Raw genomic sequence first — 26280 nt, forward strand, 5'->3', positions numbered from 1 at the left:
GCGTGCAGTGTCAGCGGATAATAACTCCTAGTGCTGTTTGGAGTGTTGTGCTAAAGGTGTCTGTCAAAGTGCTGTATGTAGTGCAGTGCCCAAGTGTGCCGGGGGGTTTGACCACAACAGCTGCGTGTGCTGATGTACGCTGTATGCATTGATTCAGTGGGAGTGCAGTGCGAGGTTCCTGTCACCTCGGGCTGTGTACGGGGCTAAGGGCCGTAGACTGACTCGGTGTGTGTCTGGACACTGCCAGCGCTGTGTGTGTAGTGGGAACATTCCACCCCACCAGCAGTACTGGGCTGTAGAGAGCCCTCATAGCTGTGCGTGCACTGGATCCATCATCCACCGGTGCAGTGAGCTCTGGCACAACGGGTTATGCTGGCTGGTTTCTTTTTGTTTTGTTTTACAGTTTTCTATAGGCGAACTCGACCCGAAGGCAGTGGAGCGCTTTACAAGAAAAACAGTTACATTACACAAGGACACATTCCCTTTTGGAAGGCACAGGGAGATTAACTGATTTGCACAGAATCACAGGATGGTGAGCCGGCGCCAAGACTCAAACCCGGTTCTCCAGTTTCACGCTTGGCAGATCTGGTTGTCTTGCCACATCCTTGTGCTTTAGGGAGATTGTCTACCGTCCTGTTGTGTGCCTATTCTCTGTTTTGTACGGTTTTGTTGCAGACAGGGCTTCTGCACCTCTAATTTTGTGTGCAGTCGCCACAGTGAGAAGCAGTGCATCAGGTGTTGGTGTGGTAAGAGGGGATCTGGGGACACTGTGGAGCAGTGGGTTGTAGAGTTAGTCTACGGAAGTGTGCTTGGGGGTGGTACTGTCTCTTAGTATGTGGCAGAACACTCTGCGCTGGGTCCCGCCCTATAATTAATAAGGCACCCCATACATTGGCAGAACTGTTCCGATCTCAAACTCTCAAAATAAAACTCTTAATAAGTAGAGTTTCACTCTGAATAAGTAAGATTCAGCGGCTCATCGTTTTGTCAGTCAAAAAAGCTGGGAGACGGTGATAAATGGGATTTGCGCAGGATCACAGTTTTGTGAAGTGGATCTCTCACACCTACCGATTTTAAAGGCCACAATTCCCCAAAAGAAAGATGAATCCAACATATTAATAACTCGCTCCCCCCTTTTGCTTTTGACCAACGTAGAAGGTCCAAACAATAATCCTCCACTTTTGTCAGTGTTGTAAAAAAAAACAACCTTAAAATGAAATAAATATTTCTATCTACTCGTAGTTTCATGCGCTGGAGCTTTCCGTACAATCCAAAAAAGAACCCCCCCCCTCCCGGTAGATTCCGTTATACTCTGTTATAGCAAAAGGACAGGACGCCGACCAGGAATACGCAAACGCGAGATGCACGACTCCGAATTGTACCTATCATAGTTCTGCGTGCACCCAAAGTCACACCGTGAACGTATAACTGTGCTGATTAAACACACAAAACCTCTGTCGACCCTCTCACCACACGTGCACTCGTGAAATGCCGGCCTCTAACTGCACAGTGAGTCTACCCAAAGCATGGATCAAATTTTAAGAAACCTGGCGCGCTGAGGAGACACGTATTACAAGAACTGGTGAAAAGTGTGCGCAGTGAAGAACTGGTGAAAAGTGTGCGCAGTGATATCTTGAACCCAAAGAGTTTAGTTATAGAGGCAATATGCATTCACCAGCTAGGCACGCACTTATAGTTCTATATAACCCCCGCCCTATACTCATGGCGCAGAATCGGCACTAGCGCCGTTGTAAGTTGTTGGATATAGAAAAATATGTTTTCAGAGCCCACTTTCTGACATTTTGTGCAAGGAAGAAAACAACCCAAAAAGTTTTCGTCCGTGTTTCAGAGAACTTCCGTTTTTAGTCTTTCTATGTGAGCAGTCAAAGAAGTCAAAATTAATTATTAATTATTTTAGTTAATTAAAACTATAATATTGTAAGTAAACAGTATAATGCAAATAAGTCACATATGCATGTGGGATGTACAAACGCAAAATATACACACTTATGTATGTGTGTGTGAATGGTACAATGCCACCATAGTGCAAACATATCCCTCAGACAGATCGATCTATTGAACTATTGCTCACAGGCCGGAGTCTGCCGCTGTAGTTTGCAGCGCGGTGTGCCGAAGTACTAAGACCTGCCCGGTGGTGCGTCGCGGCTGGGCCCGTCCTTTTAGCTCCTTCACCATGCTCGCTGATAATCAGCGAGGAGTGACTAGCACAGCCGGCCCTGGCAAGTACCGGCGTGGTTGGCGTTTGCACTTGCACTCTGTGTCTCTGGGTGTGTGTGTGGCTCTGGGTGTGGGGGCTGTGGTGTGGGGGAGCTCTGTGTGTGGGGGGCTCTGTGTGTGTGGAGGCTCTGTGTGTGTGGGGGGCTCTATGTGTGAGTGTGGGGCTCTGTGTGTGTGTGTGGGGAGGCTTGGTGTGTGTGTGGGGCTGTGTGTGTGTGAGGCTCTTGTGTGTGGGCCTCTGTGTGTGTGAGGCTCTGTGTGTGTGTGTGGCTCTTTGTGTGTTTGGGGCTCTGTGTGTGTGGGGGGCTGTGTGTGTGGGGGGGGCTCTGTGTGTGTGTGTGTGGGGCTCTGTGTGTGTGTGTGGGGCTCTGTGTATGTGGGGCTTTGTGTGTGTGGGGGGCTCTGTGTATGTGGGGCTCTGTGTGTGTGGGGGGCTCTGTGTGTGTGGGGGGCTCTGTGTGTGTGGGGGGCTCTGTGTGGGGGGGCTGTGTGTGGGGGGGCTCTGTGTGGGGGGGCTCTGTGTGTGTGTGTGGGGCGGCTCTGTGTGTGTGTGGGGGGCGGCTCTGTGTGTGTATGTGGGGCTCTGTGTGGGTATGTGGGGCTCTGTGTGTGTGGGGGGCTCTGTGTGTGTGGGGGGCCCTGTGTGTGGGGGTGTGTGGGGCTCTGGGTGTGTGTGTGTGTGTTTGTTGGGGGCTCTGTGTGTGTGGAGGGCTCTGTGTGTGTGTGAGGCTCTGTGTGTGTGTGGGGCTCTGTGTTTGGGGCTCTGTGTGTTTGTGGCTCTGTGTGTGTGTGGCTCTGTGTGTGTGTGTGTGTGGCTCTGTGTGTGTCTGTGGCTCTGTGTGGGTGGCTGTGTGTGTGTGGCTCTGTGTGGGTGTAAATGCAATAGGTCATGCATTTGCGAGCAATTAAGCTATTGGCATTGTAATGACAATGCCATTTATTTAATGATTAAGCTTTTGGCAATGTAAATTACAATGCCATTTATTTATTATTTTAAAAAAACTGGCTGTGCTTGCTCCCCTGCCCCTGGATGTGCTTGCTCCCCTGGCTGTGCTTGCTCCCCTGCCCCGTCGCTGTGCTTGCTTCCCTGCCCCGTCGCTGTGCTTGCTCTCCAGTGTGTGTATGTGGCTCTGGGTGTGTATGTGGCTCTGGGTGTGTGTGTGGCTCTGGGTGTGTGTGTGGCTCTGGGTGTGTGTGTGTGGCTCTGGGTGTGTGTGTGAGTCTCTGGGTGTGTGTGTGTGTGTGTGTCTCTGGGTGTGTGTGTGTGTCTCTGGGGGTGTGTGTGTGTGTCTCTGGGTGTGTGTGTGTGTCTCTGGGTGTGTGTGTGTGTCTCTGGGTGTGTGTGTGTGTCTCTGTGTGTGTGTGTGTGTGTCTCTGGGTGTGTGTGTGGCTCTGGGTGTGTAGGGGCTCTGTGTGTGTGGGGCGCCTCTGTGTGTGAGTGGGGCTGTGTGTGTGTGTGGAGGCTCTGTGTGTGTGGGGCACCTCTGTGTGTGTATGGGGCTCTGTGTGTGTGTGTGTGTGGGGAGGCTCCGTCTGTGTGTGTGTGGGGCTCTGTGTGTATGGAGGCTGTGTGTGTGTGGGGGGCTCTGTGTGTGTGTGGGGAGGCCCAGTCTGTGTGTGTGTGGGACTGTGTGTGTGTGTGTAGGGCTCTGTGTGTGTAGGGCTCTGTGTGTGTGTGGGGCTCTGTGTGTGTGGGGCTCTGTGTGTGTGGGGCTCTGTGTGTGGGGCTGTGTGTGTGTGGGGCTCTGTGTGTGGGGGGCTCTCTGTGTGTGTGGGGCTCTGTGTGTGTGTGTGGGGCTCTGTGTGTGTGTGTGTGTGGGGGGGGGGCTCTGTGTGGGGGGCTGTGTGTGTGTGTGTGAAGCTCTGTTTGTGGGGGGGGCTATGGGGGTGTGTGTATGTGTGGGGCTCTGTGTGTGTGTGGGGCTCTGTGTGTAGGGCTCTGTGTGTGTGTGTGTGTGTGGGGCTCTGTGTGTGTGTGTGGCTCTGTGTGTGTGTGTGTGGCTCTGTGTGTGTGTCTGTGGCTCTGTGTGGGTGGCTGTGTGTGTGGCTCTGTGTGGGTTTAAATGCAATAGGTCATTATTGCACACAGACTCTACCTGCAAGGAACGCCTGCCAGGATTGAACTTCCGTGACGTTTCTGCCACCGGACCCGCACCTCGCCGCACCCGCTTCACGGGTGCCGCATCGCCTCGGTGTAACAGGGGCTGCATACCGGAAGGGAGAAGAGGAAAAGCGGACCCGGGCAAGAGGCTTCCAGCGGGGCTGCGAGCGTAGCAGGGACTCCATCAACCAGGAGTCACTGCGTGACCGACTGCCAGCTTCCGGTCCGCTCTCCCTGCTGGCCCGCCCACCGCCCACCTGAGGAATACAAAATCTTCACCCACCCTGCTATCGTGGGATCATTATTGCACACAGACTCTACCTGCAAGGAACGCCTGCCAGGATTGAACTTCCGTGACGTTTCTGCCACCGGACCCGCACCTCGCCGCACCCGCTTCGCTGGTGCCGCATCGCCTCGGTGTAACAGGGGCTGCATACCGGAAGGGAGAAGAGGAAAAGCGGACCCGGGCAAGAGGCTGCCATCGGGGCTGCGAGCGTAGCAGGGACTCCATCAACCAGGAGTCCCTGCGTGACCGACTGCCAGCTTCCGGTCCGCTCTCCCTGCTGGCCCGCCCACCTGAGGAATACAAAATCTTCATCCACCCTGCTATCGTGGGATCATTATTGCACACATACTCTACCTGCAAGGAATGCCTGCCAGGATTGAACTTCCATGACATTTCTGCCACCGGACCCGCACCTCGCCGCACCCGCTTCCCGGGTGCCGCATCGCCTCGGTGTAACAGGGGCTGCATACCGGAAGGGAGAAGAGGAAAAGCGGACCCGGGCAAGAGGCTTCCAGCGGGGCTGCGAGCGTAGCAGGGACTCCATCAACCAGGAGTCCCTGCGTGACCGACTGCCAGCTTCCGGGACGCAGCACGGGGCGAAGACCGGGCAAAGAGCGGGCCGTTTGAGGCCGTTCGAGAACGGTAGAGAACGGAACGGGCCACCCCCTTTACATTACAATCTTCTACCTCATTTGCTTACTCAGCCTCTCCCCAATCCTCAAACTACTCTGCTTACAATGAGCAAAATGGAGACAAGGAGCAAAGCTAATATGGCGGCTGCGGGACCTATAACAACTGCTCCTATTCAAGGTAAAATAGATAACTATTTTCTCAAAGCGGGATCTCTGTTAATTGAGGACATTTCCCTCTTAGAAAGACGTATTTCGCAAGAAATAGATTGGGTTCGATGGTCCTCGATGGGTATCATAGCGACGGCAAAAACCCCAGAGGATAGGCGGAATATTGATAATTCTCAACTTGGAGCCTGCAGAGGGGCTCACCTGCATACCAGCATAGATCTCTCGGAGGGAACCATAAGCGACCCTTAAGATATGAGTCTCCTCTCGCTGCCGTTGACACAAATTACGCAACCATCAAACATAGGGGAGAGGATACTGAGCTAGTTACTCAAATCCCTATCCTACTGAGGGAAGAAGCTCCACTTATAATAAATGTCCCAAATTCTATAGGGCCACAAAACACAGACCGGGGTCTAAGGGAGGGCGCAATTCAGAAAAGAAAAACAGGGAAACAGAGCTCCAAGGAAAGGAAGGCCAAAAAATCAAAGACAGGGCTAACACACAACGCTCCCAGTACTGCCAATTCTACACAGGATAGACCTCCATCGGCGACATCAGATGGCCCTCCCCCAGAACCAGCCAGAAATATTTCCACTGATCTGCCAGTCCCCTTACCAGAACAAAGTTCCGAGTCAGCTGAAGGGGACATAACACTAGCAGACATAGGAAACCTCCTCAAATCAATTCTAAATCCCTTGGAAGCCCGTTTGATAAAAATGGAAGCAAAATTAATCAAAATAGAGAAAACTGCATTACAGTTCATGGACTCTTGTAAACCTGAGGTTCCTTGTCCTACAGCCCCTAACACCGACCCGAAACCCAAAAACAACTCTAACCCTTTGAGACCGGCCAATGGCATTGATGCCGTAATAACAACAATCGGCACCAAAAATTCTAAACCACTTAACAATCAACGATTAAACCAGAAAGCCAATCTAGTTATCCCAGCGACCCCAGCAGGAACCCATGACAATCAATCATCTAGTGCACAACAAACACACACAGTTACTGATACTACAAATTCTCACTTACAACACAAAAGTCCACCTAAATCGTCACTATCTAACAAACAAAACTCTCAGAACTCTAACAAAACAGCGCAAAAACAGTTACTGTTAATCTTCCACCCGAGGTAGCTCCATACACTGCTATTTTAGCTGGGGTGCCCGAATTAAAATCGGATACATACGAGACAGGGGTCTCTTTAAAAAACAAAGTAATAAACTGGTTATCTACACATAGACCACTTCCTAGAGGCATGTCAAGCGAAATTCGCATGGTTAGAAGAGTCTCGTGGGTAGGAAAGAGACCCAAAACAATTAGTGGTGACTGTATACTGGTGAGTTTTAAAGAACCAGGAACAGTATCCTACATTTGTGGCTCCCTTCTAGAGGATGAGGGGAATAACATCCATCCACTCCCCCTTTCTTTCTTCTATCCAGCAAATACCCACATAACTAACAATCAGAGACGAGGGTACCTAGAGAACCGACAGGGAAACTGGGGGGGTAATCAGGGAGGGAATAGAATCCCCTACTACCAAATGCGAACATCGCCTCAATTCCCGCCAATTTACGATGATCCTCAAGGGTGGGAGACTGTAAATGGCAGAGGAGTGGGCAATGGAGGATTTGGAAGAGAAGCACCTTGGCCCCCCAGACAATTTCAGCCACCGCCTCTACCACTTTACAATCGATACGACTGTCTCGAAATGGTAGATTGACAATTGACCCCTGAAAGGGCACACAGGCGATTATCAGGTTATGATGAAGGCACCCACAAAACCCCCAACTCCATCAATGGGGAGGAGAACTCTTCGGTTAGTAACTCAGGGCTAGGCTTACAGAGAGAAGAAAGGGGAACTAACCTGGACGGCCCATCTATGGGACATGAGCAGACACAGAGCCTAGCTCAATCAGTATACATAACACAAATGACTAACCGAATAACGCTGCGGGCTGGGCTCCAGGACTCTCAATCACTAAAATTGCTTTCTTGGAACTTGGCAGGCCTGGCCAATAAAATAGACTCGGATTTGTGGGGTGAGCTAATAAACTCAAAAAGCATCTGTCTCTTCCAAGAGACTTGGGCAAGGGAAGAGACTACGTATAGGGGTTTCAAGACCTTCTCGTTACAAGCTAGTTGGGGTGGGAGAGGCCGACCGTCTGGAGGTCTGGCGACCTGGGTGGCTACTGACTTAAGTTGCTCAGCTTCACGATACACCGTGGACTTGGAGGATATACTGGCAGTTCTACTTGAATGGCTGGAATTCCATAAATTACTTGTAATAAACATCTACTCCAGGCCAGTTCCAATAGCCGCCACCTCCAAAACCATCGAGGCATTGTCCCGGCTATTAGAAACCATTCCAGACGGTGTACCATATCTGGTAGGGGGGATTTTAATTCCCACTTTAAACCGTTACCTGGGCTACTTGATGGACCCTCCCTAGAGGAGGATTCAAGTTGGCATGTTCCCCCAACAGAAGCCCCCCTCCCAGAGCATGGACACCGCTGGCTGTACAAATAAACACACTCAATCTAACCTACGGCTTGAGAGCCTGTAACGGCCGCACTAGGTCCGACATTCCGAGCAAATGCACGTTCAACAGGGAGGGTAGAGAATCCAGACTGGATTACTTCCTAGTTCAGTTGCATGCGTGGAAAAAGGTCCTGGACTTCAGAGTACTGCACAGACAGGATAGCGACCATAATGCGTTAGAACTAGATTTTGCCACCTCCTGTCTGGAAGAGAGTCCCTCATGTGAGCAAAAGCATGAAGAGGGATACCTCCTGGACAATAATAGGAAGAGGATTAAATGGGAAAACCTTGCCTCTAGCGAAGACAAGATAGCCTCCCTATATGCTGGAATCATTCCAACCCTGGAAGAGGCCTTTGAGTTATGGAACTTAGGTTCTACAAGGGAGACTAGTGAGGACTTAGCACAGGTTCATGAACATTTAATTAGAAAGCTTGAAGCCAACCTCTTCAGTACCAGAGCACCTATATCCCAGGGCCTGAATAAATGCACTTGGTTTAATAGAGCTTGCCGAGATGCAAAACGCAACCTACTATTGAGTATAAAAGCAGGAAGCCCGAGGGAGGAGATCACCGCTAGAAGGAAGGCCTACAAAACACTCATAGCTAACGCTAAGATAGAGTGGGATGTACAGCACTGGGAGAATCTATCGGAGTCCTTAGCAACAAGAGACTCCCGTAAATTCTCGAGATTAATTAACCACGGTTGCGGGGATTTACCCACCGCAATCGAACCCAATATTGCTGCAAATGTCTGGCAAAAACATTTCCAGCAGCTATACTCTATAGAGAATGAGGACACAGAAGTAGAAATGCCAACTGCCCCTCTTAGACAGATTTCTGATCCTTTCACCATAAATGACATCAGGAAGGCGATAGCAGGTCTTACCGCTGGAAAGGCACCTGGCTTGGATGGGGTGCCAGGCGATGTATTAAAACATGAACCTGGAATCTGGGCACCCTACCTCATGGTTTTATTCAATGCAGTGCTGGGGGGAATGAAAATACCAGACACTTGGCTGGGAACGGAGGTGGTCCCGATATTTAAAAAGGGGTCGCCTCTGCTCCCAGCCAACTATCGCCCAATCAGCCTCATTGATGTGTCCCAAAAACTGTTTGGTAGATTAGTTCTTGATAGGTTGTTAGGCTGGATTGAGGAAATGGACATTTTGAGCCCTCTCCAGGCGGGTTTTAGAAAAGGAGTTTCAACAGTCGACCAAATATTAAGGCTGAATATCATATATTGGAAGACGGTGCTTTCAGAAGGTGGGACTTTGTATGCGGTCTTTGTGGACCTTCGCGCCGCCTTCGATTTAGTTCCTAGGGCTAAATTGTGGGCGGTGCTGGTCGAATTGGGTATTCCAGGAGATATTCTCCATGTGTTAGTCAGGCTGCATACCAACAATTATGCCCGTGTGAGATACGGGAAGGGCGGCAGATTGACAGACAAATTCCCCGTTCGCAGAGGGGTAAGGCAGGGCTGCGTTCTGGCGCCGACCCTGTTTTGCTTATTTGTGAATGGGGTGATAGAGTATCTGAATAGGATCCCTAACATTGATGCGCCTCAATTGAACAGCAGCAGGGTGCCTGCGATTATGTTCGCGGACGACACCCTGCTGCTGTCAAAAACACCAATGGGGCTGCAGAGGGTTCTGAATGGGTTTCTGGGGTTTTGCAATGAAAGGAGCCTAGAAATAAACCCTTCGAAACTAAATTTATGATCCTTAATCCCAGACCCAAAAGCTGCCCAAACCCCCATCTGGGATCCACAACCCTAGAAAGAGTACACGTAATAGAATACCTCGGCATAACCCTCAACCACAACCTGACTTGGCTGCCACACAAAATAAAAGCAACCACAAAACTAGCCCAGAGGGCAGGTGCCATCACAAGAATCGCCCAAAAATCACCTCTCCGTCCACTGGCACCCGCCATTCACATCTATAAAGCCCAAGCCCGGGGGGGCATCATTTACGGAGGCGAGCTATGGGGACATATACCATTGCATACCGTACAGGTTGCAGAAAACTATTTCATAAGACAATTGGCTGCACTTCCCCCGAGCACTCCATTACTCCCCCTAAGAATGGACCTGGCATTGCGACCAATTACAGAGGAATTGGGTCTTAAACCACTGACCTACTGGAGGCGCCTGTGGAGTAGTCAAGAACTAGTACACTACAGAAATGAACTCCAGGAATTTTTGAGATCAACTTATGCCACCAAAATCCCGTGGATAAAGTACATTAGGGACATGTGTACGTTCCTCGGAGTCCCAGAGTTATGGTCCAACCCGGAAGCAGCGGCTGTAAGGCTTTCCAGAAAGGAACTTTCAAACCTGTTTTATAGCGCTATGCTCCAGAAAACCATTAACTCTACACGGGATGGATCCCTAACGGACAATTTCATCAAAACAAAAGACTCCTATAGTCCAGAATATGTACTAGACACTATGATGCCTGTGTCTGCTCTGAAGATTTTCATGCAATGGAGATACGGTTCTCTCCCCCTGAGGTCCATTACTAAATCCTGGGCCGGCAATCTGGAAATAGGGGAGTGCCCAGCATGCAAGTATAAACTGGAAAGCGATCTCCACGTGGTCTTGTTCTGCAGAGCTTATAGCAGAATCAGAAGATACTGGTTGGTCCCTTATTTGAGGAACTTGGGCTTTCGCACCTATGCGCCAGCTTACAGAGTCCTAAAGACAGACTTATCGGCACCAACCGTGTTCGCAATGGCGAAATTTCTGATGGCAATGTGGCGTTTACGTGCAATAACTCTCAGGAACTCTAAAGCTCTATGAATATCTCCCCCTTTTTTATTAATCAAAATGCATTTCCTAGTAATTTGATTGTAATCATGAGTCGGGGGTATCTTTCTTAAAATATTTTTATAATGCTTTTAATGATGAAAATCGTTTGTATATCTTTTATGATCTTTTACAATCGAAATAAAGATTATTTGAATTGAATTGAATTGAATAGGTCATGCATTTGCAAACGATTAAGCTATTGGCATTGTAAATGACAATGCCATTCATTTAACGATTAAGCAATCGGCAATGTAAATTACAATGCCATTTATTTATGATGTATAAAAAAAAAGTCATGAGCAATGCCAATAGCTCTACCTTTAATAATGCCGAGACCATTGCATTGTAAATGCTTGTTTAAAACTGATAATATTTTTTCCTTTTCATTCTAATGAAGCCATTGAACTACCAGTGTTCTACACAAACACACAACGTGAAGTAAATAGAGCATTTACAAAATCTAGATGTAAAAATTTTTAATCTATTTTTATAGCCTTGAACCTGTCAGGAAAACGAAACAGTTGTTTGTGGCTTTCTCAATGCCACATCTAGATAAAGATGCTGTTGACATAAGGATTGTTAGATGATTCAGTTATTTTTTTTAAATTCGAGGGTTAATCGTACGTTTGTATGAACATTTGATAAGCTGACAGATGGACTGCCAGCAACAACTTTAAAGGAGAAGTGATGGTGTGATCTACACCAAAATATGCTGCAAAAGGGAAATGTCTCCTACCTGTAACAATGTATTTGCAACTTGCAGTGTTGTAGATTCAGATGTGCCCTTAATGCTTACCGTCTCAAGCATAGAAGTAGGTGATAGAAATGTTAATTGTTCTCGCATAGGTACATAGGAACATATTCTGTGCCATGTGGTCTAAGGTGTGGTGTGGGGGGGGGGGGGGGTTGGCCTGATATATTGCAGGTTTTAGTGAGCGTGGAAATTTGACTTCAAAGCACTATTTTCTTGAAAACGATTTTCACAGATAAAATTGTTTTCAGTTCCAGATTAGGGTTGTAGTTTGTCTAAAAGCAACTTGAGACTCCGTTTATAGGGCAAAATGGCGAGAAATTTGGGTAGGATAGCAGCTCTGAAAGGATAGTAGCGCTGTTGCAGAATGCGTTAGTGTTACTTTGCAGTTGCTTGCTTGGTCTAATTAAAACCAGTAGGTAAGGAATTTGGGTGCAATTTAAAAGAAGTCATTTTTCTGAGATACAGATGTGTGCCCGAGCCTGTGTGCTTGTGTGACCCAGTGTCGACGGCGGGGGCGGCAGTGGCAGAGTTGGGGGGGGGGGGTTTGGGGGATGAATAATTTGGTGTTTAGGAGAGTGCATATAATTTTCATGTCTCCCGCTAGGTAAAAAACATTGAAGAGCATCGGCAGAGAACTCTGGACTCTGTTCAAGAGTTGATGGAAAGTGGCCAGGCTGTCGGAGGAATGGTCAGCACCACCACAGGTTAGTCCCACATGGGTAGCAGCAGCAAATGTAGAAACTGGTGAATTGAGAAGGGGGCTGTCACCTTAAAGAAAATCTTCAACTGGAATCCTCCACCAAGCACAGAACCAAAGCCATTGGTTTGAATCCTCACCTCGAAGTGTGTAACTCATTTTTCTTTATCTAATTTATTAGCATGGCGGATGTTCTCAAACTGGTCTTAAGACCTGACCATACCTTGCTCTTTCAGTTACTAAATGTAACTTCATACTACAAAGAAGCTAAGGTTGTTGTCATCACCCAACATTTTCCCTTTTTTGGGGTATTTTATCACGGTTTTAATAAAGATAGAGGAATATATATGCATTAATTTTGTTACTGCCACTCTGCACAACATTATCACAATAAAAAAGAAAAATAATCAAATTACTGAAGGGAGGGCACCCCTTGGGGGAAAACGTAAATTTCATGTCTTAAATAAACACGAAAACTACTGAAATAGGCAGTGGGGAGGAAAGCAGTTATGGAGACCAATATTTCCAAGCCTAGCAATAACATGCGTCACTGTGCTATCAACTTGTCTAAAATAAAAACTCTTACAGGTTCAATTGAAAACCACTCTAGGGCACTCAAGATGCCCTGCAGGCTCGTGCCCAGTCGTAGAACCTGTGAGCTGGAGGCCTCCCACTTCCGCCCCAAGCTGAATCAGCAGCTTGGGGGGGGGGGTAGTTCCTAAGCCAGGAGGTACCAACGGAGAGAGCGGGGCCTCATTATCCTGAGCCGTTGCCAGGACAGGTGAAGTGTCTTCCTCATGGTATACGAGTATTTACAGTATTCCTAGCACACATTAGGAGCTGGAAAACCTATTAATACAGGTTACATGGTTGTGATTGATCCAACCATGATACTATTTACAATTTATTCATTGTTTATGTTACTTTGTTAAGCACATTTTTCGCAGTAGCAAAGGTCATCCTTTGCCTGCTGCACCACAAGGGCTGCGTTTCATCCCAAGCATAACGGTTTTCTGATTTTGTTGGCTCACGGCAGAGAGGATTGATGTAGTTTCTGCTCTATTAAAAAGTGGTTGGTGGCAGCTGCATCTTGAAGTGAGAGCAGAAATCAGATTTTAGTGCATTTTGCAGGATGGGCATGAAGGGTAAAGAAATATTCTTCTGGATTATGTCAATGCAGGGCAGAGTCACATTAGGAAAGCCATGTTCCCAAATTCTGCCATATTCAGACTTAAAGTCAGCACATCGCTGCGTAGCCTCTTCTGTCAGACTATTGCCCCCTCCATTCGTCATTAGTGTCTTTAGGTCTGATGAGTTTATCTGGCTTGGGTGGGAGAGATAAATCTGCTGCTTTAGGTAGGCTGACTTGGACATATGGGGATGCAGTTTGTGATCTGCTGGAAATTCATCTTACTTCACCTGGGTTGTTTCCCCCTTGGTCTGGGTATTTACCAGTCTTGCTGTTACTAGCCTATCTTTATGTCTCTCTCTGCTTATTTTTTATGAACGTTCAAGCTACACTGCGGAGCAGGCTCACTCTGGCCTCAGCCCTGTAAACAGTTGGGGATTCAGTCCAACAGCATGCTACTAGAGTACTTCCCCAACTGGATTCTAAGCTTCAAAACCAGAAGTTGGAGCTGAATTTACATCATTTTCTAGAAGCAAATGTTATCTCTTGGATCAAGGAGCCATCTTAGTAATTGTGTGACACAACCTTAAAACTAATCTTGTTTTCTTTCCAACAGATGGTCAGGAGACTAGGTACAGGACGCACTTATAAATGCAACACAGATACACACCATGCACGCTCACACATAAAATGCACATACCCCTACACTTCGTACACCCGCTGCATGAGCCATCCCACACATGTCACATTCCTACATGCCCACCCCTTAGTGATTTAAAATTTGTAGCATTCTCATAGAACATTAAGTGGGAAGTGAGAGGACAGGCTAACAGTGCATTTACTAGTAGGTAAAATCAGGCTTGCTGTGTTTTTGTTGCTGAAAGTTATTTTCTCGCATGTGCCCCATGTCTGCAGAGCCATCTATTGAACTTTGCTTCATTTTCTTAGATTGGAATCAACCTGCTGAGGCCCAGCAGACCCAACAGGTGCAGAGAATCATCTCACGCTGCAATTGTCGCATGTATTACATCAGCTACAGCCACGACATCGATCCTGAGTTCGCCACTCAGATCAACCCACCAGAAACCTCAGAGATGCCAGAGAAGGAAGACCTACTTAAAAAACAGGAAGGTACGTTCACAGGGGAGAGGAATCTGCAAAGTTAATCAATCAATCAATCATGCCGTTTGTAAAGCGCACTACATACTCGCGAGGGTCTCAAGGCGCTGGGGGTGAAGGAGTGCTGCTAGTGGTCGAAGAGCCAGGTCTTGAGGAGTCTTCTCAAGGCCGGTAGGTCTTGGGTCCTGCCGTAGGTTGGTGGGGAGGGTGTTCCAGGTCTTAGCGGCGAGATGGGAGAAGGATCTCCCGCCGGCGGTCACTCTTCGGATGCGGGGGATGGTGGCGAGGGCGTGGCTGTCCGAGTGTAGCTGGCGGGTGGGGGAGTAGAAGTTGAGTCGTCTGTTGAGGTATGCTGGGCCGGTCTTGTGGAGGGCTTTGTGTGCGTGGATGAAGAGTTTGAAGGTTATCCTTTTGTCGACGGGGAGCCAGTGCAGGTCTCTCAGGTGGGGCGTGATGTGGCTGCAGCGGGGGATGTCGAGGATCAGACGTGCTGAGGTATTCTGGATGCATTGCAATCGTCTTAGGAGCTTGGCCGACGTTCCTGCATAGAGGGTGTTTCCGTAGTCTAGCCTGCTGGTGACGAGGGCCTGGATGACCGTTTTTCTCGTCTCAGTGGGGATTCACTTGAAGATCCTGCGGAGCATTCGGAGGGTGTTGAAGCAGGATAAGGAGACGGCGTTGACCTGCTCAGTCATGGAGAGGGTGGAGTCAAGGATGATCTCCAGGTTGCGTGCGTGGTCGGTGGGTGTCGGGGCTGTTCCTAGGGTTGTCGGCCACCAGGAGTTGTCCCAGGCTGAGGGCATGGAACCGAGGATGAGGACCTCTGTTTTGTCCGGGTTAAGCTTCAGCCGGCTGTTCCTCATCAATTCGGCAACGGCATTCATTCCTTCGTGGAGGTTGGTTTTGGCAGTGTGAGGGTCTTTGGTGAGGGAGATGATCAGTTGGGTGTCGTCGGCGTAGGAGATGATGTTGAGGTTGTGCTGTCGGGCGATGTGGGCGAGCGGTGCCATGTACATGTTGAACGGCGTCAGGCTGAGGGAGGAGCCCTGGGGTACGCCACAGATTATTTCAGAGGCAGTGGAGCGAAAGGGGGGAGTTGGACGCTCTGAGTTCTGCCTGAGAGGAAGGATGATGTCCTGTCCAGGGCCTTCTCTTGGATTCCGGCGTCATGTAGACGTGTTCGTATTGTGCGGGTGCAGACCGCGTCAAAGGCGGCTGACAGGTCCAGGAGGATGAGGGCCGCTGTTTCTCCGTTGTCAAGCAGGGTCCTGATGTCATCGGTGGCGGCGAGGAGGGTGCTGCGGTTCCTGCGGAACTCGGACTGGGACGGGTCCAGGATGCTGTTCTCCTCAAGGAAGCGGGTCAGCTGTTTGTTGACGATTTTCTCGGTGACTTCGCTGGGAAAGGGAGCAGGGAGATGGGTCGGAAGTTCTTGAGGTCCTTTGGGTCCGCCTTGGGTTTCTTGAGTAAGGCTTTGATCTTGGCATGCTTCAAGCTTTCCTGAAATGTTGCTGTCTCGAAGGAGATGTTGATTACAATGGCTGTGCTGGCTTTGTTGAAGATGTGGTGAGGGCATGGGTCTAGCGGTGCTCCGTAGTGGATGGTGTTCATGATATCGCTGGTGTCCTCGTAGTTGACGCTGGTCCATGAGAGCAGTCAGTTGGTGCAGGTGGTGGTGGTGGGGGCGATGGTTGTTGGGGCGGTAGTGGCATTGAAGCTGTCGTTGATGTCGGCGATCTTTCGGTGGAAGAAGGTGGCCAGTGCGTCGCACAGGTCTTGCGAAGGCGGAATGTCGTTGGTGTTGGAGCTGGGGTTGGAGAGTTCCTTCACGATGTTGAAGAGCTCTTTGCTGTTGTGTGCGTTGTTTTCCAGGTGGTCTTTAAATGAGGCCCTCTTGGTGGTTCTGATGAGCCGGTGGTGTCAGCGGGTGGCGTTCTTGTGGGCTGAGTACCTGTCCGGTGTTTGTTCACGAAGCTAGTTCTTCTCCAGTTTTCGGCATGTTCGTTTGGAGGCCTGTAGGTCTTCGGTGAACCAGGTGGCTTTCTTGTTGGTGTGGTTGTTGGGTGGAGTCTTGATCGGGGCGAGGGTGTTGGCTCAGTCGGTAATCCATTCTCTAAGGTTGCGCCTGTCGGTGTCGCCGGGGTCGGCCTGTGGGCACTGGACAAGGGTGGTGGATAGCTGGTTTTCTGTGATGTTGCGCCAGCAGCGTCGAGGCATCAGATGGGTGCGTTGGTGCGTGCTCGGCTTCCTGAAGGTGAAGTTGATGCTGTGGTGGTCGGTCCAGTGGGGTTCGGTGGTGTGGATGAAGGAGACGTGGTGACTTGCGGTGAAGATGGGGTCCAGTGTGTGGCCGGCGGCTTGGGTTGGTGTTGTCACGAGCTGTCTGAGTCCGAGGTTGGCGATCAGGGTGGTGGAGTTGGTGTTGTTGTTGTTCTCGAGGTGGAAGTTCAGGTCTCCAAGGAGGATGTAGTCCATGGAGGCGAGGGCGTGTGTGCTGATGAAGTCGGCGATGGAGTCGCTGAACTGTGTTCGGGGTCCGGGGGGTCTGTAGATGAGGGTTCCTCTGAGGGTGGTGTTGGGGTCGGTGTGGATCTGGAAGTGCAGGTGTTCGGCGGTGCTGAGGGTGTCGTCGGTGTTGGTCGAGACTCTGATGGTGTTCCCGTGGACAATGGCGATTCCTTCTCCTATGCCATTGGTGCGGTCCCTGCAGGTGATCTTGTAGCCTTCCGGAATGGCTATGGCGATGTCGGGAGCTGAGGTGGGGTTCAGCCAGGTCTCCATCAGGAAGGCGATGTCTGGGAAGGTAGAATCGAGGAGGTCCCATAGTTCGACGGCGTGTTTGCGGGCAGATCGGGTGTTGAGGAGTATGCAGCTGAGGTAGTTGGGTCTTTTGGTAAGTTGTTTTGAGGGCCGAGCACTGGTGAAGCTGCAGTTCCGGCAGGTGAAGGGTGCTTGGGTGCGCTACGGAATGGCCTGGTAGCAGGTGTGTTCTCGTCCAGAGTTGAGTGCGTGGAGGGTGCTGGCATCATAGCGCAGTCGGTCGCAATTATGTTTGCGGGGGCCAGGGTTCTGGCGCTGGGCACGATCCATGTGAGGACGGGCTTGCCTTAGGTGCGCCTTCAGCGCGCCAGCGGCGTGGCCGTGTAGCGGCCTCCATATAAGGGTAGGAGGGAGGGAGGAGCAGCTGGGAGGTGGGAGCGGGGCGGCCTATGGGCGAGTGAGAGGGCCGGGCCGCAGGGAAGCAGCGGCGGGAATGGGGGCAGAGCGGGAGTGCTGGTGGCAAAAGGGGGGTCAGGGACTCACAGTAAAACAAGGCAGTGAGGAGAAAATATATTAAAGTAAGGAAAACTAATTAAACCACAATACCAGGGGGGCACAGAAGAGTGAGCAGCAGTGATGAGAACAACAGGCACTGAAAGAAGGGGAGGAGCAGCGAACTCACAGCGGCAACAGGGGAGAGGCACTTACACAGCGGTGTTGTATTTCTATCTAGGACCCTAATTCGATATTCCCGATTCATGCCCTTGTGCGGTTATAATCATTAATATCCTTACAAAGGCATAAGAATCATATCCATATTCAGTAATAGCCCATGCAGTCCAAAGCACAGCACGGCTACTTCCATCGACTCCTAGAAAGCACAACACGTTCTTTAAACAAACCAAGCCTCCAGCAGCCTGGGAAATTCCCCCCCTGCTTTTGTTTTGATTTGAACAAGAACTCCTGGAGTCCAGCAAGAACTGTTAGTTCTTAGTGACGTCTTATGTCCAACCTTATGTCAAACCCGGCACCTTTCAGTTATAAAATACCAACAGTTGCCTTAAGCAAACACACAGTGGTTTGGAGCAGAGCGGCTATCTACTTGCCCGAGAGCCCAGCTGATGCGAGAGCCCACGGAAGCCGCCCTTCCCCTTTGATGCGCTGGAGAAGCTACTTTTTCTCACGCCGAGAAAATCCAGCTCCGGTGTTCCCGAGTCACCCTTGCGGGTTGTTGGGAGATAGAGTCCTGAAGAAAGAGATACCAGACCTCTCACATTCTATTACTAAGGTACGGAGCTGACTAAACCCTTGAAGAGAATTCTTGATTCAGATCCTTGGCAAAAACAATCTTAACCAAATTAACTTAAACTGCTACTTACTTACTCCTTCCCAAGTATTAGGCTTAGGTCCGGTACATCGGGGTAGGCGTAGTTAGAAGCACCAGTTGAGTACGTTAGTCAATGGTTTTATATATGTATATATATTTTATCTATTTTAAAGTATCATATGGCTAGGAAAACATATCTATGCTTTTACAGTATTATTTCATAATACTACTTTTACTGTACGCACTTTACTTCATAATAAGTATTGCAATTGTGGCAATTCATTTCTCTTGCATGAGAAAGAAGACTGCTCAATAAAATAACACTTTTTATTGAAAAACGCCCGTCTCTCTATTTCTCTGCACTCTGGTGAAACTAAGTATGCACGATTGACTGAGTGAAATAGCTGCATATTGTGTTCACACGACTCTAGAGATACACTCTATTCTGAGGGAGCAAAGTTGTCATGTGTGTACGGTTGTCAGAAGCTAATCCCTTCTTGTCTAATCCGGAGAGTTAACTCTTTCCTGAACATTCGAGAAAGTTTCTAGTGACCTCTGAGCTAGCTTGCGAAACTAATTAAGTCTAATATAGTCAGTAGAGACCTAGTCGACCTCAGTCCTACGTCTACACTGCTGTTTATATTATTCCAATGCGCTGAGCCTATTGGGATTATAGGAACTACACTACAGCAGGAGTGCTGTGCGGCGTGTAGAGCGGCCTGACCTGCAAGCAGGATCTCCTGCCCTGTCTTTTATCGAGATCCGAATGTTTTTGTTTACCTTCTTGGTGATATGAATCATTGGTCATTTGAAAGCAGTATCACTTTTCCCATTGATGTTTCAGTGGACTCTGCTCTGAGGCCTTCTGTCTGCCAACTTTCCACATCAGAGAACATTAAACAAGGAACTACAGTGCATGCTGCAAGACACCACCTAGTATGGTCCATGCAATGCAAATAAATAAATGCATGATGGACAGCAAACATCATCCAAGTTTCACTCATTTGTCACAATACCCACAATTTAAATTCGTTTCTGTTATATTCAGGAGTATATATTGTCTCAGAGACCTACACTCCTTTCCCTTAACAGCTCCTCCATTTTACCAACTTTCTTTGCTTTCACTTGTTCTCATTTTCTGTTGCTAACCTTGTACAGTGACTTCAATTTTTGACAACTTTCTATGTCTTGTGTTGCCACTTTTTATTTTTTTCATTTCAAATCAAGCAGATGATACAGTTGTTCAAAGTGCTGAAATCGGTAGGACACATTACCGAATTTTAACAAGAGCCGGAGTACAGTCATTTTTAATAGTAGATCAATGAATAAAACAGCCACTCTGCGTGATCAATGGGAACAAATTATACTTATGTTACATCTTTAAGATATCATGTCATTATAAGATGCAAACAAATAGTTATGACTAGGAAACGAGAGGCATATGGAGTCTGAGTGAATGCCTACAATTTCACATAGTATCTCTGTGAGTGTAAGGAAAGTGAGAAAGACATGTTGCAATTATCTTTATGCTGAGAATGTATGGGTAATTTCAGCGATTATAATATTTCTAAGGGTCCCTGTCAGGGACTGCAAGTGCACAAGTAATCTCACTGATGGGCTCAGAATATGTTTCAGCAAACACAAAAAATGTCAGTAGAGGGATGAGGATAAGTGTAGAAGGATGAGGATAAGTATAGAAGGAACAGCCTAGGACCTGGCAATACACACATCATCTCAGTAAGTGGATGAAACGGTGGCAGTGTAGAAACAAGCATTTGCAATGCAATGGTCTCGGCATCATTAATGGTAGAGCTATTGGCATTGCTCATGACATTTTTTTTTTCTTTAAATCACAAATAAATGGCATTGTCATTAACATTGCCAATACACAGCACCCTTTCTCACTGCTCCATCAGGATTCAAGCAAGCCGGGCCGAAGACGGCTGAAATGCCAGAAACCGGTCCCCGGTAGCTTGTCTCCTTTCTGGTGAAGAATTGGCTTGGTAGTTTAGTCTGCCCTGTTCCCATGATGCACTGGGCCAGGGACAGACTGATTTGCATATAGCCAGGTTCTGAGCTGGGATGGGGCAGTGAGATAAATAACGGTGATGGATCAAGCCCTGATCTTTGGACTGGGTAAGAGTGGTCTGCTTAATTCAGACACTCTGTTCATCACCACCCCCTTTTCTAAAAAGACCTAAAACCAAGCAGCAAGTTGCGTCCCGGATTCCAGTGTAGGCCAAAAGAAATAGCCCAAATGAGATGTGACACAGTGCCTCATCAAAGACTCGGCAAATGCTTTAAGAAAAATGACACTAGATCCCAGATTCGGTCAGAACAGTTAACACTCGAGGAAGGAAAAAAAGTATTTTAAAACAAGAAACACCACCGAGGGGGGGTCATGGTTTGGCGCCGATGAAGATGGCGCCTTAAGACAGGAGCTCCACCAGAGTCGCGACAAAAGCCCCTAAATATCTGCATATTTTCTGTTGCAGACGAGGCTACCATCATTGCAGTACCCGCGGAGCGCATGCCGCACTGAATGATATGCAGATTGTATGCTTTTGCCCTCGCCTCCTCTCCTAATCACGGCGCACTCCGAGGTAAGGCCAAAGCGAGACACGGTGGAAGTAGGCGCACTAGAATACACACCTCGCCCAAGTGTAGATCCACGGGAGGAAATAGGACAAGCTGCTCGCAGGAGTGACTCCAATTGATACCGCCGCTCCCTATATACCTTACCCGGAGGCCACTGATCTGAGGTGGTCCACAAACAAAGCCGGCGGCTCCAGGAGGGACGAAGACCTGCCTGGCTCCCGTCATCGGGTGCCCCCTCTCCTTCCCACCTGACTTCGGAGCGGCGTGGCGAACCCTGCACCACCAAGACAAAGCAGCCACCGTAATAGGGGTAAGGAATCGCATTCACCCCTCCCCGATCAACCCACCCTTTACCCTGGGCAGCAGTGCGACCCGGCTGCCACCCACTGAACTGGAGGCCCACACGGGTTCAGGGACCGGGCAGACCTCTTGCAAGGCGCTTTCCAGGCGAGATAAAACCAAGGCGGACACAGACAGTATTAGACAAAGTGCTCCACATTAACAAGCACCGCCAACTGGGGACCGGTGGCTTTGGTGTCCCACCCCACTTATTACAAAAAACCTCGGGACTGAGCCAACATTGTGAGAGTTGGGAATCAGTGCTACACTGGGGCTGGAGCCTCGACGATCTCGCAGCCTTGAGACTTGGAACTAGTGATCACCGCCCCTATGCCGGGGGCAAGCTCCGGACCAGTAAAGTACCCAATGCCCAACTACTGCCAAGGCCAAACCATTGTGAATCACAGTCATTTACAAAACACAGAGGGTGGTTCCACCGGATGCTGGGCACCTGCTACACTATCGGCTCCTAGCATGGGGATAACTTCTGGGACTGCCTGATTCTGCTGGAACAGCCCAACCAAGGGGACCACACCTCAGATAATTAATACGCCACAGTGGCTGCTATAAACACTCCTAACCACCGGCATCTTCTGTGGGGCGGCGGCTGGTCCATCCTGCTAGATAGGTGTACGTTGTGCACTTACACGGTCTGCCAGTCATCACGCGAACGATCTGCTCCTGATACGCAGTTACTTAACCTTTCCCCATGATGAAACCCAAGTGAGGTCCCCCGGTACAGACTAACAAGCTGGACGAGTCCTGAATAAGATACTTGTACCATTAAATGACGAGACGATGAGCCCGCCCCCCCCCCCCCCCCCCCTAGCTACGCGGCTGGCCCCGTGTTTATTTCCTCTGCGGGGCTGTGGAGGAAGCACAAAGCACGCCCCCTTCTGCGTGACCCTCCTATGATGGGCTGGCTGAGAATGAAAGTCTTACTATTGTTCGCTACGGCGCGCGCACTCCTGAAAACGAAAGCTATGGTGGGGGCGGGACTTCCGCCTTGTGCGCGAAGCCTGCACCCACGAGTGTCTGGCCCGAGGAGCAGTGGTTGAGGCTGCAGATCTCCGGAGTGGCGGTAAGTGCCCTTACTTGTAGAGGGGGGGGTGCGCTTGTGTGTGTATATGTATGTGTGCGATGGGGGGCCTTGGTGCACGTGTGTGTGTGCTTGTGCGCGCGTGTATGTGTGTGTGTGTGTGTGTGTGTCCGGGGGTGTGTGTCTATGTATGTGCGTGCGTGGGCGCTGGGGGAATTGTCAGAAGAGGTGCGGCGTAGAGTGTGAGGCGAGGTGGGGGAGGGGTGGGTGCAGTATCGTGGGCAAAGGAGAGAGCGGACGAGGCACTGGGAGGCATGCGAAGGGGGGGCGAGAGTGCCGGGATAGTGGGCAATTGAGGAACATCAGCGATGTGAAGAGTGGGGAGCGCTGAAAAATGGTTGATCACCGGAGTAGTAACGGCATAAGGGGCCCGTTGCTGGAGAGTTTTTAAAAGGTGCGCATCTGTCGGCGGGGGGGCGGGGTGGGGGCGAGCGGGCGGCTCCCGTATTGGTGGGGATGTGTGTGTCTGTGTGCATGCGTGTGTGTATGCGTGTATGCGCAGGCGTGTTTGAAGCTTCTCAGGAGACAGTGGCTGAGCGCGCGGCCCGCGGCAATCGCCTCAACAGGAAATGCGCGCGGCCAGGACTGTCTCCTGGGAAGCACGCTCGGTGACATAAGATCTCGGCGGAGACGCGCTTACGCGCGTCTTTTAGCCGAGACCTAAAAAAAATTTGATAAGATTGTATGCAAAATCTTGGTGAGAGGCTAGAAAGGCATACAGAATCTGGAGGGAATGCAGAAGGTAGCTCAGTGGCTGGGGATGTACAGGAAATCTCAGTGAGAGGTAAGTAATCTACACAGAATTAAAAATACCAGAAAAGGCACAATGTTTGTTAGTAGGGTAAAGGTCGGGACAGGAACACAAGTATTTTTGAGAAAAGGCTGGAGATGAACAAGGGATATCAGTGAGGCGCGGGCTATAAACATGTGATCTCAGTGAGGGAACAATCAGTGAATATCTGGGAATGTGAAAGAAATATGTTGAATGCCATATAGTTGTTGAATGCTTTATCCAGTGAAGAATTAGCCAATGCTGGATATTGCCATTGTGACTGTGTCATTAAAAATTTCATAGAGCACAATTTTATTTCACAGGTGCTGCTGACACTTTCACACTTATTCACCATGACCTGGAGATTTCTACAAACCCCGCTCAGTACGCCATGATCCTGGATATTGTGAACAACCTCCTGTTGCATGTGGAGCCCAAACGCAAGGTAAGTGGAAAGCATGGAAATCTAGATTTCATATTGCTTCCTGCTTCACTGCATGGTGCTTTGAATCTAGCATGCTTGCACTTCATGCTGCACAAGTACTACGGTATATGACACACTGGTACATCCTCTCCCTATTTTCTTCAGATTCATGGAATGGGACGAGTCTCAGGGTAGGGCACCTCAACATAGCTTCTAAAACAACAGATAAGGGTTGGGCCACTGGGTGCATGTGTTCTAAGAGTTGCATTCCCTTAAACACACACTGGTTCCCACATGATCCGAAAAATGCTATTCCTGTTGCCAATGCCCAGGGCCTATTGTTTTAGTTCAAGGACACCAGTTTTCATTTCTACATTCTCAATTAGACAAGTAAGCCCAACCGTCTCCAACCCAAATCCTTCGGCTGCCAGTTTACAGTATCACAGGGAAAGAGGATTGTCTACTGGCAGGGTAAATATCCATGTGTGTAAGATGGTAAGAATTGTACATTTATAGTTCATTAACGCAAAGCCTTTACTATTAAGGCAAGTGCTCTAAGAAAACACTATGAATTAATGACATTGAGTCCAATATAAAAACATACCTTTGTTTGCAAAAATAGAACAATTTGGGTCTCTTTGTAAAGACAGCAGGATGACCCTTTATTATATGCTAATACATGCTGAAGAATGGACGCAAGATTAGGGACTGTTTTCCAAATGAAATGTAGACAAATAATATTTCTACTTTGAAACAAGTATTGGTTCATCAGTCTGGTCTTTAAGTGCTTATGCATGCATTCTGATAGAGACTTTTTCAGCAGTTCATCTTCACGCAAGTGGATGATACCATGCGGCTCCGCACTGATGTAGTTGTACTACGGAAATATTTAGGGGCCATTATAGGCACCACTCCTGTGCGCTGACGTCAGTTCCTTTCTTTCACCCCATCAGTTGATGGTTCTATTAATGATGGAGAAGATTACATCATTCTAAGTGAAGGTAATAAATAACCTGCCCAAGCCTCTGGATTCGTCTGATGACCTATCCTGTACCCATTCCTTAATGGAAAGGGCTGCCAAGAACTTCAACCTGTCATTGACATAAATGGAACCTCAATGCTTCCTTTTTGATTTTTAAGCCTCAAAAGTCTATGAAATCCAACAATCCAGGATTTTGTCTAGCCAGAAGGGCTAAAGGTAATGCAGACACCTGCTACTGTTCCAGCTGTAATAACGAGTCTGGAGAAAAAGTACAAAGCCCCAGGTACAGCTCCAGCTTGTCTGACTGGCCATCCAAAGCTGGATTTAGTGATAACCTTTTTCTTTAAACTTTATTTTCTATTTTAGGTACCATACATGCTTATCAAACATTTGTCAAATGCTGGTTGTTGCATTCCATCCACATTTACATACAGTGGTACCTTAACAGCATCAGCAGATTCTGGTATATAGCGTGAGAGACCAAATCCCCTAAGGCCGAAAGGGGTTGCTTTCTTCTCAGCAGTGTGGGCTATGTCTACACTAAGCCATCTTGGACTCTGCGATCATACAGTATTGTTCAGGTTGTGAGTCACTTGGTTCCGTTAGTTCAAGTAGGTATGAGTGTACGTAGCGGCTGCCATATGTCTCGTGGCCTAGATGTTGGTGTCTGTAAATGTGCGTAGAGTTTGCTATTTGTGTTGCCATGTACTAGGCTGTAATCCATGCCTTTTGCCCAGGTGGGTGCCTGCTTTCCTAGTTTCCGGCCACTTTCTTTTTAGCGAGCATGAGCGCTATGGCCAGGTCGCCCAAGAGTAAAACATTTCGAAAGGGTAAGTCACCTCGTCACTCACTTCCATAATCACGGCCATGCCATTCACAGTGAAATTATATTTCTGCAAGTGAATGCGCCCTGCAATGCGACTATGTTGCGGAATGTCCACCGCGGCCATAGTGACACAGAAAGGAAAAAGGTACAATAAAAAGTACGTAGCACAACTGGGTAGTAATTCAAGGAAAAGTTTCGAAAGATTCAAGCTTTAAAAGACCTATGTGAGTATAGGTAGGTTTTTCCGACAACACTGTTGTCCGGAAACAATAGCGAAGGGTGTTGAGGATTGATATAAGTACTACTCAAGTGTCATGTAATAAGACCACCGACGATCGGGCGCCATGTAGCAGGGATCCTGTGTCTTTCACCTGGAGTCGTGTTAGGAAATACGACTTCCAGCTGGTCAAACTTCTCGGCAAGCCAGAAAGGAAAATCATTCTTATTCTGGGGGCGCTTGCCCATCACAGTGTTGACCATCACATGATTAAGCTTCATTCCGCCCTGTCCGGCAGGAAGCGCCGCACCACCCGGGGCCCCGCCCGGAAGACTTCAGGTAATGTATTGCACTAACGACCTAATTCCGCTAATTGCGACTACATGTAGTCGTCTTATTTCAGCAAGGGTACACGCCCCGTGCTGAGGATGAGGTGTAAATCCAGCCAAAACAGGCCAAGTC

The 26280-nt window shown here is 48.8% G+C and overlaps 1 protein-coding gene across 1 annotated transcript in view; it reads left to right on the forward strand.

Annotated features, from left to right (window-relative positions):
• The window catches only part of BLTP2 (bridge-like lipid transfer protein family member 2), a 604102-nt gene that overhangs the window by 391484 nt on the left and 186338 nt on the right, over positions 1 to 26280 (forward strand). Inside the window, exons 27-29 of the mRNA XM_086955158.1 lie at positions 12134 to 12233; positions 14304 to 14486; positions 23693 to 23814. Of these exons, the coding sequence (XP_086811284.1) occupies positions 12134 to 12233; positions 14304 to 14486; positions 23693 to 23814 (405 nt within the window). The remainder of the gene's footprint in view (positions 1 to 12133; positions 12234 to 14303; positions 14487 to 23692; positions 23815 to 26280) is intronic.

The sequence above is a fragment of the Lissotriton vulgaris genome, chromosome 2_1 (assembly GCF_964263255.1).
Source record: "Lissotriton vulgaris chromosome 2_1, aLisVul1.2, whole genome shotgun sequence".
In the NCBI taxonomy this organism is placed as follows: domain Eukaryota; kingdom Metazoa; phylum Chordata; class Amphibia; order Caudata; family Salamandridae; genus Lissotriton; species Lissotriton vulgaris.